General features: G+C 38.1%; 1 protein-coding gene across 1 annotated transcript; it reads left to right on the plus strand.

The window, feature by feature from the left end:
• The first annotated feature begins 12,231 nt into the window (after positions 1–12,231).
• LOC110305012 (olfactory receptor 1496-like) lies at positions 12,232–13,164 on the plus strand. The gene has a single exon (XM_021176752.1). It carries the CDS (start codon positions 12,232–12,234, stop codon positions 13,162–13,164), a length of 933 nt encoding a protein of 310 aa, XP_021032411.1.
• The last annotated feature ends 1,874 nt before the right edge of the window (positions 13,165–15,038 follow it).

Consider the following 15,038-nt stretch of genomic DNA (forward strand, 5'->3'; position numbering starts at 1 on the left):
AGTGAATATCTTCACCCAATATCTAGGTTGCCATTCTTTTCTATTGACAGCTTCCTTTGCCTTACAGAAACTTTTCAGTTTTATAAGGTCTCATAACTTAGAGCCTGAGTCATTGATGTTGTATTCAGGAAAATTTTCCCTGTGCTAATGCATTCAGGGCTCTTTCCCATTTTCTCTTCTATTTGATTCAGTGTATCAGGTTTTAGGTGGAGGTCTTTGATTCATTTGGTTTTTCAACTTTGTAGAGGGTGGTAGATATGGATCAGTTTGTACTCTTCTATATGCAGACCACCAGTTAGACCAGCACCATTTATTGAAGATGCTTTCTTTTTCCTACTGTATGGTTTTGGCTTCTTTGTCAAAGGTCAAATGTCCATAGGTCTGTGGGTATATTTGTGTGTCTTCAATTCTATTTCATTGGTAAACCTGTCTGTCTCTATACAAATACCATGCAGTTTTTATTACTAATGCTGTGCTATGTGACTATCACTTAGTTGGGGTCCTGGTTAAGAACCCAAAAGCAGGCAAAGAAACAAGGAGAGAGTTAGCTCTACTGCTGCTGGTCTCAAATTCTGAGATTTTACATCTTACATCTTCTCCAGTACTACTTGCATGCCGATGTTTATTGATGCTCTACTTGCTATTAAAAGGAAGTTTATTCATCTTAGATAAATATCATTAATGAAGTAAAAATATGTACCTATGTGCATGGAATTAACTCAGGTACAAAAGTTGTGTTGTACATGTATCTGTGGAGCCAACTACCTGGTGGTGGCAAAGTTCTGGAGCTTGGAAAAGAACCTATGACACCTAATAATTTCACCTAAGTAGCATAATTCAAACCATTAATATGAAAGAGCCTTTTATTTTCATTCTGAGTGTATAAGACTTTGTACCTTTATGCATGTAAATAGTGCAACACATGTATTACTAGTGCCTACAGAGATCAAAAGAGGGTGTTGGATTTCCCAGAATTGCGGTTATAAATGTTTATGAGCTGTCCTATTAGTGATCTAAAATGACTCTGGACTAACAAGTACTCTTAAGCACTGAAACATCTCTCTAACCCCATTAATAATCTTTACATATTTGTATTCATGAGTGACTGTATGTAAAAGAAAAGAATAAAAATGGCTCATGAGAAGGGGAAAATAGAGACCTTTGGGAGACATGTACAAGGGTAACAGAATACATGTAATTTGAAAGTGTAAGCGTGAATACCTAATTCCAGCAGGTTTAATGAAGAAATGGGGAGCAGATCATTGGGATGAAAAGGGCATAGAGTAGATGGTTAACAAACTAAGTAGAAATAAAAATGTCCTAAAGAATTGAACTCCCTTGTAGGCTAATATAAATAAGAATAATTTTTCATTTAAATTTAGCTAAAAATTAAAATGACAAAATCTCCTTTCAATGCATAATTATCATATGACTAGGTACATACATACAATCATTCAAACAAATGGTTGTATATTAATATTCACAGAAATGCTACTTATCTTTGTCTCTAAGTAGAAAGAACCAACAACGAATCACTATGTAAATAACCACAGCACATCTGTACAATGACATATTATTTAAGAATAAAAAGTCAATCATTGTCACAAGAACTATACAGGCATATCCTGACAACATGCTAAAAGGAAGAAGCTAACCATGAAGTGAAGTGGAAATTTCTGTTTCTTTGGACACTCGATTGTGTTATTTGATATTTTTCTGAAATCTGTCTTTAGAGAGTTTTTGCTGAAGCAGACATGTGGGAGAATGCTGTACTGGGAACAGACATGTGTTTTTTTTCTTTCCTTGAAACAGCCTGAGAAAAGGCTTATGATATTTTGTTAGAGTAGGCACTTGAGAGAACACATGTTTGGAAAGAATATAAATTTAACCCAACATGCAGTGGACACTGCTGTATTGTATTGCTATCCCATATCATTGTTTGCTGGTCATCATTGGAATTTGCTGATGCTGATCTTCACTAAAGTCATTGTGGTACTGGCATGTTGTACCATTCTTTGCTTGGTATCCTTTGCCATGACTTTATAGAGAGAAATGCACCAAGAAAATACATATGTTGTTCTGATGGCTTTTTTGTGGCTTCTGTAGACTCAGGAAATTGGCAGAGCCTTGAGGTTTCTCTCTGGATCAACCGCTGTTGCTGATTTGTGAATGACATTTGTAAATAAATTGACCTGACACTGCTGATTGGTGTGTGCTGATACCCTGACAAGCCAGATTGTATTTGCTCCAAATAACTATTTATAAACAGGTCCACATCCTCCTTTGCTCTATTCATCTTTCCTTTCCACTGGTGGATGGTGGGCTAGAGGGAATGTTAAAACATTTGAGAACCCTTATCCTTAACAATATTACATCAGATAGAGGGCTAATATCCAATATATACAAAGAACTCAAGAAGTCAGACTCCTGAGAACCAAATGACCCTATTAAGAATGGGGGTACAGACCTAAACAAAGAATTTTCAACTGAGGAATTTTGAATGGCTGAGAAGCAACTAAAGAAATGCTGAACATCCTTATTCATCAAAATGCAAATCAAAAGAACCTTGAGATTCCACATCACACCAAAATGACTAAGATCAAAAACTCAGGTGACAGCAGATGCTGGCGAGGATGTGGAGAAAGAGGAACACTCTTCCATTGCTAGTGGGATTGCAAGTTGGTATAACCAGTCTGAAAATCAGTCTGGAGGTTCCTCAGAAAATTGGACATAGTACTACCTGAGGACCCAGCTATACCACCCCTGGGCATATAGCCTAAAGATGTTCCAACATAATATAAGGACACATGCTTCACTATGTTTATAGAAGCCTTATTTATAATAGCCAGAAGTGGAAAGAACCCAGATGTCCTTCGACAGAGGAATGGATGCAGAAAATGTGGTATATTTATACAATGGAGTACTACTCAGCTATTAAAAACAATGAATTCATGAAATTTGTAGGCAGATGGATGGAACTAGAAAATATCATTCTGAATGAGGAAACTCAGTCCACAAAATAACACACATGGTTTGCACTCACTGTTAAGTGAATATTAGCCCAAAAGTTCAGAATACCCAAGATACAATTCACAGACCACAGGAAGCTCAAGAAGAAGGAAGACCTAAGTGTGGATGCTTCAGTCTTTCTTAGAAGGGGTAACAAAATATTCACAGGAGGAAATATGGAAACAAAGTGTGGAGCAAAGACTGAAGGAAAGGCTATCCAGAGACTGCACTAGCTGGGGATCCATCCCATATACAGACACCAAATCTAGACACTATTGTGGATGCCAAGAAGTGCTTGCTGAAAGGAGCCTGATATGGCTGTCTCCTGAGAGGCTGTGCCAGAGCCTGACAAATACAGGTGCTGATCCTTGAACATTAGACTGAGCACAGAGGCTCCATTGGAGGATTTAGGGAAAGGACTGAAGGAGATGAATGGGTTTGTAACCCTATAGGAAGAACAACAATATCAACCAACCAGATCTCACAGAGCTTCCAGTGACTAAACTACCAACCAAAGAGTACACATGGAGGGACCCATGGCTTCAGTTGCATATGTAGCAGAGGTAGGCCTTGTTGGGCATCAGTGGGAGGAGAGGCCCTTGGTCCCATAAAGGCTCAATGCCCCAGTGTACAAGAATGCCAGGGCAGGGTGACAGGTATAGGTGGATGGGGGAGCACCCTCATAGATGCAGGGGGAGTGGGATGGGATATGGGGTTTCCAAAGGGAAACTGGGAAAGAGGATAACATATAAAATGTAAATAAGTAAAATATCCAATAAAAAAAGAGGAAAAAAAAAACAGAAACCAAAACAAACATAACAAAATTTAAAAAAGAAAAGTATAAGCCTATAATGAAGAGTTTATATCCAAATGAAATGCCAAGAATAGGAAAAGCTGTAAGAGCATAAATTAGAGTGGAATTGCCTATGGATAGTTGGAGGCAACAGTTTGTGTGAATGTACACAGAAATCCTTTGGGAGATTATGGGTTTGAAACTGCAATGCAAATGCTTTGAATGCTCCACCATGTTCAGTGCAGCCTTATTTATAATAGCCAGGAGCTAGAAAGAACCCAGATGTCCTTCAATGGAGAAATGGATACAGAAAATGTGGTATATTTACATGTGGAATACTACTTAGCTATTAAAAAATGATGAATTCATGAAATTCTTAGGCAAATGGATAGAACTAGAAAATATCATCCTGAGTGAGGTAACCCAATCACAAAAGAAAACACAAGGTATGCACTCACTGATGAGTGAATGTTAGCCCAAAACCTCCAAATAACCAAGATACAATTCTCAGATCATATGCTGCTCAAGAAGGAAGACCAAAGAATGGGTGTTTCTTAGAAGGAGAACAAAATACAAGAGCCAATATGGAGATAAAGTGTAGATCAGAGACTAAAGGAAAGGCCATCCAGAGACTATCCATCCCATGTACAATTATCAAACCCAGATACTATTGTGGATGCCAAGAAGTGCATGCTGAAAGGAGCCTGATATGATTGTCTCCTGAGAGGCCCTGCCAGAGCCTTACAAATACAGAGGTGGATGTTCGCAGTCAGCCATTGGACTGAGCACAGGGTCATGAAAAAGGAGTTAGAAAAAGAACCTAAGGAGTTGAAGGGGTTGCAAACACACAGGAATAGTAACAATATTAACCAGACAGTCCCCCAAGAGCTCCTAGGGACTAAGCCATCAACCAAGGAGTACACATGCTTTCAGCTGCATATGTAGCAGAGGATGACCTCGTCAGGCATTAATGGGAGGAGAGGTCCTTAATCCTATGAAAGCTCAATATATGCCCCAGAGTATGTGAACTGAGGATGTGGAGGTGGAATTGTGTGGGAGTGTGGAGGAACACCCCATAGAAGCAGGGGGAGGAAGGATGGGATAGGGTGTTTCCAGGAGGGGGCGGGTGAGGAAAGGGGATAACATTTGAAATGTAAATAAAGAAAATGTCCAATAAAAAACCAACCAAACAAAAAGAAAATACTACAGTGATTTATTTACAATCATGTAATGAAGATCATAGTTCTTTGCAACTCAAGTTGTAACTTTAGTCTACCATCCAATCACTTTTGTTTCTCATGTCAATCAAAACTCAGAGTACATGGTATCATTCTTCTTGCGTAATTAAAACTAATTTACAGGCAAGAAAATTTGGTTGTTCTATACAGACTGAGCAGTTAGCACTGTGTCTAAAGGTCTGAACACATTCTTATATTACACTTCCTATATCCACATTTATAAACAAAAGTTAATCAACAAAAAATAATTGAAAGGGAAAGTTAGTCATCTCGAAGAACCAGTTTAGATCAATAAAGAGCAATAGTACCTGGGGTTTGAATATTTGTGTTTCATTATTATATACAGAAATTCATACAACCAGTGACAGCCAAGTTTAGGAAATTATAATGAAGGAAGGAATTACAAATGCCATCAATGGCCTTGTGATAAATGTTGAACTCATACAACATGGAATTATAAAGTAATCTCACATCTATGGTGAGGTGTTGGATAATGGTGTCAGAGGTACAATTAATATTTTCATAGACTGGTAAGAAACAAAATGATTAAACAGCATGGAAACATGGGCTGCCTTTCTATTGGCTTGCAGAAATCTTAAACATGCCCCCTGTTTGCCATATTCCTGCTTTTTCACACATTGACACACATAGAAGGTTGAATGATGAAGTTTAAATTTTTCAAGAAGGATGTATATCTGTTTGAGCCTTATTTCAGGTAGTTCACCATGTTGCATTGAGATGCAGTCCTTGGAAGCTTCCCAGTGTGTGGGGTTTTCTATGGTCTTATTGTGCTTAAGAACTACTATTGGATGGACTAGAAAGATGGCTCAGCAGGTAAAGGCGAGGCTCACATCCAAAAAATATAAAAACTACTGACGGTGTCTTGTGAAAATTTTTGTTTTGTAAAACATTTTGAGTCATTAATAATTAGAAAATTCCTGATAATAAGGGAGGGGGGGGTTCAGTCACCCTTCTTCCCTTTTCCTGCTAACAAAATCAACTCTGGTCAACAGAAGCCATAATGGTTACCGAACATGGAATGCATATGTATCTTCCCATGGCTGGCTGTCGTGTTGCTGCTATTTATTATTATTGCTGTTTGTTGTTATTTAAATTCTTCTTTCTTTTAAGTGTAGCGAATAGTAATCTGTTGCAAAAATCTTCAACCCAAATATGCCCCAGCAATGAAAACACAACTCAATATGAATACATGCTGTGCACCTAGATTGGGCAGATCCACCACTACATTACTATCTTCTCCAACTATGAGGCCCCTTAGAACTTGCAGTTTCTCCAGGCCATGTGCTGCTGTTCCACTTTTCTTCTTCTCCCTCCTCCTTTGCAACCTCTCCAGCTTCCATTTTCTCCTTCTTCTCTCTCTCCCCACCTTCTGCTCCACCTTTCCTTTATTTGCCCAATCATCAGCTTTCCTTTATTTTACAAATTAAGGTGGGAAGCAGGTTTACAGGAAATCATGTGAGTGCTGACTCATTCCTTGTTTGCAGCCCTTCACAGGAGAATGGAATGAACATCAAATATACTTAGTCCCAGGGCTACCCACAACACTTCCCCCCTTTCTGTCCAATTAAAAGACTATTTTATCTCAGATACAATTGAACATAACTATTACTATTTTGTAGTTTATAAAGTACAAGTGACCTAACACTCAGTTCATCGTTTTTGTTAATTAAATAGAACCTCTGTCATCTATCCTTACTTAAAAGACTATATATATAGTTCTACACCTGGCTATGTCTTGGCTTTAGATTGAATGCCATCTGAAAACCATCCTCTCAAATCTATTCCTCTCAAAATAAAATGCCTGGGTTGGCTAGGGACTATGTAGTTTTTCAACCCCATCAGAAATCCAAGAATGACTGATATTAACTGAAAATATAAAGGAAGCCTAATGGCTTCCACAACTTAGCCCAATTTATAGAGACCGCTGAACACTTGGACAGTCCCTTACTTCAACACGTTGGAGCATTTTTCTTCACCCTACTGGCCAGGGTCATCTGACAGACTTAGAGAAACAGGAATATTAAGGACTAGCCTCTGTCTCGGCAGATTCAAGCTGTCTTAACCTGTAATTGTATCCTTTCATTGGACATATTATGTCTGTAGATGAAATGAGGCAACTCTTGCCTAGTGGCTGTTTAGCCACAACTGGAGTAACTCAAAGATGCTCAGTTTCTTCTTTGAATCCAAGATAGGGAAAGCTTTCAGGAGCAGACTAGTCTCAATAACAAGTGAATAAATAACATTAAATGTCATATTCTGTGAACTTCTGACATTTTTGAAAACCAACTATCTATGTTAAGTAATCTGGACTGTTCTCTGTTTCCTATCTCAGTCATATCTGATTAAAATAACTGAAAACACCCTAACAATAAACTCAGAGCCATGAGTTTCTTATTTTATCCATAACTCACAGGCTTGAACATCTCAGATCTGTTTATAATTTCATCAGTAAAAGGACTGGGTCCAAGCCCTGTACTTCAAAATTTTTAGTATCAAAGACAACCTATAATAACCCTCCTCAGCCCCAAATCTTAGGGAACTGGGACAACAACTCTTCATAACTTCTTCAAGCTGAATATGGGCATTGAGATATTTTTGAAGGGAGGGGGAAGGGTAGGGAAATGGGGGAGTTGGTTGGCCTTAAGAAGGCCATACCAATGATTGTATTAGTCTCTGATGTCTGTGTCCTGTCTGGATCTAGATGCAAATCCAAGACAGCAGAAGTTGTGACAGGTCAGTTCAGTGTGTCTGATGATGAAATTGCCCAATGCTGTATATTCTGTAATATATAAATTTCAAAACAAAATTTTAGTATCATCAAGAAAACCTTTTTGTTTGATTCTGGAATCTGTTCTTCAGGGGGTCTCCCTCTATCAAATCTGATCCATAAAACTCTGGAAAGTGTAGATACCTTAATCACTTTTTCCAAAAACACAAAGACAAAACCTTTTCCCCAAATCAGCTTATCCTTCAGCTAGTAACCAGCTTGCCCTCTGTCCCAGAGGAAAAATAAAAAAGCCACAATACTCAAAATCACATACATTTTAGCTTATTTAGGCCTTTCTAATTTGTTATGTCTGGATATTAACCCAAAATTCCAGTGAAGCCTATGTTAGACAGAATATGAGTCTCCTGCAGACTTTATCATACAATCTTTAAAACAATTGATTCACACTTCTTTTTTCCTTTCCTTTCCTTTCCTTTCCTTTCCTTTCCTTTCCTTTCCTTTCCTTTCCTTTCCTTTCCTTTCCTTTCCTTTCCTTTCCTTTCCTTTCCTTTCCTTTCCTTTCTATACCTGCTTATAAGAGGCAGGTTGTCAAACCAGGATTTCAACCCAAAATTCCTGTTAATTGTTAATTATTAAGCTATCTTCCTAGAGCAGCCATAATGTTATATGATCTATCTGTTGTGCTCTCTACCAGGAGCCACAGACTTCTATTAATTAATTAGTACCTGTTCATAGCCCGTGATTATCACTGCTCTCTCTACTTGGAGTCAGTGACTAATATTCCCTATCTAGTTATGAACCAGAGGTGAAATTTCCCATCTTTAAGTACTATACCTGTTTATAAGATGCAGGTTGTCAAACCAGGATTTAAACCCAAAATTCCTGTGGAACCCATGTTAGACAGAGAGAACATGAGTATCCTGTAAGACTTATTAGAGCAGTATATCTTTATATCATCTTTAAGTATCAAAAGGTTATATTTCCCTCTTTATATCAAGGAATTACCTGGTATGGAGCCCTTTGTACCTTTGTCTCCCAATTGTTTATTCACAGGGAGAAATTGACTGTAAAAAGACCCACATTGTCAGTGTCCTTGTTTGGAGGTGGTGGAAGCAGGGTGGGGAGGGTAGGATACAGGGAAGCAAACACAGAAAGACTCTCTATGGTGTAGATGCCTCTCTGCCATTCTCTGTAGGCCCCTCAAACCCAGTCAGCTTCAAATCCATATTGCTACAGCCTAACAATATGAATTTTTATCTTAGGTTAGTTAAATTCAAATCACTACATTGGATGCCATTTTGCTGCAGTAAATCTCCAATCCAAATTTGCTCTGGCAATGAAAACACAGCTCAATTATTATAAATACATGTTGTGTGTCTAGTTTGGGAAGATCTACTACTACAATAATCAATGAGTAAAATTGGTTTCCACTACAGATCTCTGAGGTAAATTGGTCCCAGAAAGGTCCTGGGCAATTATTATGTCTTTTAATGAGTTATATCAAATCTGTACTCCTCTGGGATGCAGGGCAGCAGAGGTGGGGTGTGAGTAGAGATGATGCACATAGGTGATGAATACAGAGGCTGCTAGTCCTGTGTCTGCAAATAAAATAAAGGTGAGCAGGGTCATGAACCAGAAATGAACTCAGCTTCAGCAGAGCTAGGTACAGTCAGGAAAATAGGCAGGTGTCTTGCTGCCAGTTGGAATTCCTGTGTTGTGTATGGCAGTTTTCCAGGTACGATAACTTTCTTCTTTTCTCTGTCATCCAAGACTTCTTACATACCATGCTAGTATTTGTTTCATGTTCATCATGTAGCCCATTCCTATTGATGTATTCATTCCAATCACTCATTATGTCCTTTTTTCTCTCTATAGCATACCATTTCCACACAGGAACAGCCCTGTGAGGTAGAGCTCAGTGCTGTAGTACTAAAGGATTGATTAGTATACTTTCATTTGTGGGGTCTTAAACACTGAACTATATCCTTCGGAAGATGATGGTTACCTTTATGTGTTCATGTTCATAAATTTTTGCTAATGTATGTGCAGTCCATTCAGAGATTATCTGTACAGCATCCAGGATTTTTCCAAATTAGTAATAGTGTTTAACACACTTGATGTATAAATTCACCATCATGTACAGTACAGACATCGAGGTATAACTCAAGTGAAAATTCCAAAGTAACTTGTTGCTTCTTTTTTTAATAATTCATAAAATGGTTAATTCTATCTGCATTCTAGACCAATATCTATGATAGCCTGTGGATTCAAACATAGGGGTATTATTTGTAGTCTGCAGTATTACTGAGATTGCAAATGATTAACCCTGACACTTCAGAAGTGCATTAGATTTCTGACAAACAGTATGGAGTTTAGAATTTATTTCTAAGTATTCACGACTTTCTATTTAAATGGGAATGTTTCTACATTTGAAGTTAAAGCAAACTGTTAGTTTGAGAAGCAGATAAGAAATGTTCACTGGCCAAATTATGTATCATGACCAGCATCATGATGAACATTGATCCTAGTTGGAGATTAAGAATGAGTGTAAAGAACCATATTGAAGGCACAAGTGATCTTTCCTACATATAGTTTACAACTGGTATGAAGATAGCTTAAAGCAGTGACTGAAGTATTAATTGTGTGGAATACATATAGTTTTTAGGGAACATAGATGAATGCCTTATGTAGTATAGAGATACACAATAAATTTAGCTGACTATGTGATAAGCAATAAACCTGATATATGAGAATGGCTGGTTGAAGGAAAAACAAAGCAGGGAGCTAAAGGCAGGAGAAGGGTGAAGGAGCAACTAAAAAAACTGTGGGACATAAGGAGATCAACTGGAGAATTAAATGAGGAGAAAAAAAGCTTTTGGAAACGTGAGATGTAACGCTGGAACCTGTGAGATAGTGAAAGAACAATGTGTCTCTGAGAGGAGCTTTGTCCTTATACTCATAGCAACAGTGATAATCTGAAAATAAATTTAAAAAAGAGGTGAAGGAACTCCTCTGTTTGAATTCCACAGTGTAAATGAAGCATGATAAAGAAGAGTCAGGAGACATCAGAATATGGACATGAACTGAGTCTGCTTCTGCATTCAGTAATGACAAGATATGATCCTCATATACTAATATAATCTCCCATAGAGAAATAGATGAAATAGGACAATGGAGGAGTAACTGAGTAATGCATGACAGCAGTTCAGTGTATGAAAAAGAATGAATGGATTAAAATTCACATAGCTCTGACTTAAAACTGAAATTGTTCCTTTTAACTCTATCAGACTGGAGAGGTGGAAGAGTGAGAAATACTTTGGGAGACAACAAAATGAAGACATGAATTTCACTTGGGGTTTTTGAGCTTCTGATACCTGTCACACAAGCAACAAAATAGAAGATGATTATTTAACAGTGGAGCAGAAATACATGTTACAGGGACATGTAAGTATGAATTTGAAATGGTAATATAACACATTGGAGCATGTGAGATTTTCTTGGAATTTGTATAAAATTATGATGATAAATCTTATACAAATTCTTCAAGAACATCAATATACAAAATAACATAGAATGAATTGTAAATAAACAATCTAGTTACCCAGGGAGAGCAGGAAATAGGAGAAAAATCACTAGTCCATTTTGAAACTTTATAGAAATGGCATAGAAGCGTCTTGGAAATGATGGGAAATAAAAACTTGTAAAAGATAAGTTGAGAAAAATAATTAATGATTGTAATGTTTACAGTGATCATGGCTATTATGACCTCTCACATCCATTGTTGTAGAACATATATCTTAGATATGTACTTATTTTAAAGTTTAAGAGATCTTGATATTTTCTCATTAGTATACAGAAGAAGAAGAAGAAGAAGAAGAAGAAGAAGAAGAAGAAGAAGGAGGAGGAGGAGGAGGAGGAGGAGGAGGAGGAGGAGGAGGAGGAGGAGGAGGAGGAGGAGGAGGAGAAGGAGAAGTAGAAGAAGAAGAAGGAGGAGGAGGAGGAGGAGGAGGAGGAGGAGGAGAAGAAGGAGAAGTAGAAGAAGAAGAAGAAGAAGAAGAAGAAGAAGAAGAAGAAGAAGAAGAAGAAGAAGAAGAAGAAGAAGAAGAAGAAGAAGAAGAAGAAGGAGGAGGAGGAGGAGGAGGAGGAGGAGGAGGAGGAGGAGGAGAAGGAGAAGTAGAAGAAGAAGAAGGAGGAGGAGGAGGAGGAGGAGAAGAAGGAGAAGTAGAAGAAGAAGAAGAAGAAGAAGAAGAAGAAGAAGAAGAAGAAGAAGAAGAAGAAGAAGAAGAAGAAGAAGAAGAAGAAGAAGGAGGAGGAGGAGGAGGAGGAGGAGGAGGAGGAGGAGGAGGAGGAGTAGAAGAAGAAGAAGAAGAAGAAGAAGAAGAAGAAGAAGAAGAAGAAGAAGAAGAAGAAGAAGAAGAAGAAGAAGAAGAAGAAGAAGGGTAATGAACAACAAAACTGTCATCACCCAGTTCCTCCTCCTTGGCCTGCCAATCCCTCCAGAGTACCAACACCTATTCTATGCCCTGTTCCTGGCCATGTACCTCACCACCATCTTGGGAAACCTGCTAATCATTGTCCTCATTCAACTGGACTCCCATCTCCACACACCAATGTACTTGTTTCTCAGCAACTTGTCTTTCTCTGACCTCTGCTTTTCCTCTGTCACAATGCCCAAATTGCTACAGAATATGCAGAGTCAGGACCCATCCATCCCCTATGGAGGTTGCCTGGCACAAATATTCTTCTTTATGGTTTTTGGAGATATGGAAAGCTTTCTTCTTGTGGCCATGGCCTATGACCGCTATGTGGCCATCTGCTTCCCTCTGCATTACACTAGCATCATGAGTCCTAAGGTCTGCACTTGTCTAGTGCTACTGTTGTGGATACTGACGACATCACATGCCACAATGCAAATTCTGCTCACAGTAAGACTGTCTTTTTGTGAGAACAATGTGCTTCTCAACTTTTTCTGTGACATATTTGTTCTCTTAAAGCTGGCCTGCTCAGACACTTATGTTAATGATTTGATGATACTTATCATGGGAGGGCTCATCATTGTTATTCCATTCCTGCTCATTGTTATATCCTATGCAAGGATCATCTCCTCTACTCTTAAGGTTCCATCTACTCAAGGCATCCACAAAGTCTTCTCTACCTGTGGCTCTCATCTGTCTGTGGTGTCTCTGTTCTATGGGACAATTATTGGTCTCTACTTATGTCCATCAGGTAATAATTTCAGTCTAAAGGGGTCTGCCATGGCTATGATGTACACAGTGGTGACTCCCATGCTGAACCCCTTCATCTACAGCCTGAGGAACAGAGACATGAAGAGAGCCCTAATAAGAATAATTGGCAGTAAGAAAATCTCTCTGTAATGGTGACATTTGAGATTGTTACTTAACTTTATCTAATAAATGTATTGATATTAATATTTTATATCAGATATTATCCATCATCATAGGACCTACAAGGAAGTCCATGCTATGTAACTGTTGAGTATGTGAAAGAGAAAAAGTTTGATGCAGAAGTCAAAGTAGAAAAGATTATTTTTGATATCTGGCAACATCTTTTGCCTTACCTTGAATAAACAATTTGGAAATGAAGAGAGAACGAGGTACTGTCTATTATAATCTCTTTTTCTCTTCAGTTATGGTAACCTTTTATTATTTTTAGCCTGGCTTTAATGTTCACTGATGTTTCAGTTAAAGTCATTTAAGTAATGAATTTATTGCATCCAATAACAGTCAAATATCTCCACAACCCAACTTCCTTCTACAGATTTCCCCTCAGTGAGTTTGACATATTTTTTCCCTAGTTCCTTTAATTCTTTTCCAAATCATGTTATTCTTTTGACTATTCTTGACCCTGAGCAAATCCGGGGGGAGGATTGTTTTGTTCAACAATGGCATTTTTAAAAAATAACTTTTACCTTAATATTCGAAATTCATCAGTAACCAGGCACCATTCAATTTAATTTACTTCTCAAAGATGAAGGAAAGAAGGAAGAGAGCTAGAAGCTGCTAATACCTCATGTATGTTTTATATGTGACCTTGTAAACAATCCATTTATAGTATATTGCTTTCTTTACTCTTGTGATAATTTCAAGGAGATATAGAAGGTTCTGTTTCAGAGACTGAAGAATGTGTGGTACAATGACTTCCCATATTACATGGAGGAGCAACGTTCACACACACACACACACACACACACACACACACCATCTCCATGTGAATACAATCCTGCCTCTAGTGCTTCTCACTGCTGGGGCATCTTAGTCAGGGTTTCTATTCCTGCAGGAAACATCATGGCTAAGAAGCAAATTGGGGAGGAAAGGGTTTATTCAGCTTGCATTTCCCACATTGCTATTCATCACCATGGGAAGCCAGGACTGTAACTTAATCAGGTCAGGAAGCAGAAGCTGATGCAGAGGCCATGAAGGGATGTTTCTTACTGGCTTGCTCAGCTTGCTCTCTTATAGAACCTAAGACTACCAGCCCAGGAATGATACCACCCACAATGGGCCCTCCCCTCTTGATGATAAAATGAGAAAATGCCCCACAGCTGGATCTCATGGAGGCACTTCCTCAACTGAAGCCCCTTTCTCTGTGATAACTCCGGCTTGTGTCAAGTTGACACACAAAACCAGCCAGTACATGAGAGAACATTGCCACTTGAGCCTCAGTGTGATCTTCAATGGAAGCATGCATATCTTGAACTTTTTCTGTTCCCACATAGTCTTCTTTTATTCTTTAGTTTGTTTATTCAATTATGATGTCCTATCCTGTTCAGTGATATATGTAAGCACTTCTAAACACACACACACACACACACACACACACACACACACACACACACACATTAACAATAGCTCATAGAATTTAAAACTGTACATTTATTGAATATTATTTTAAGATATTTATTATTATTATTGTTTCCATGTAATTATGATAGCACTGGCTATTTTCATTACTAAACTCTTAAATCCCACAGTCATGGTATAGTAGAATTATCAGAAACAATACAGACAATATGTAAGTTAAGCTACTTTCCTCTTTATGTGCAAAACAGTTTAAAATATAGAAATGCTTCTATATCTAATGGCAATGACAGATCCCATTGTGATCAAAGATCCATTCCATACATTTATGAGTCTATCATCCACATAAGGGTTTAGCTTTCCTAACATAGACTGGATTAACAACTCATAGGCTAGACAGACAACACAAAGACTACGCAGACAACACATAA

Source organism: Mus caroli, unplaced genomic scaffold, assembly GCF_978045245.1.
Source record: "Mus caroli unplaced genomic scaffold, Mus_caroli_1 scaffold_13, whole genome shotgun sequence".
Classification (NCBI taxonomy): domain Eukaryota; kingdom Metazoa; phylum Chordata; class Mammalia; order Rodentia; family Muridae; genus Mus; species Mus caroli.

What these genes read in the sequence shown, in the direction of transcription:
- LOC110305012 (XM_021176752.1), top strand. Translation starts at nt 12,232, where the DNA reads ATGAACAACAAAACTGTCATCACCCAGTTCCTCCTCCTTGGCCTGCCA.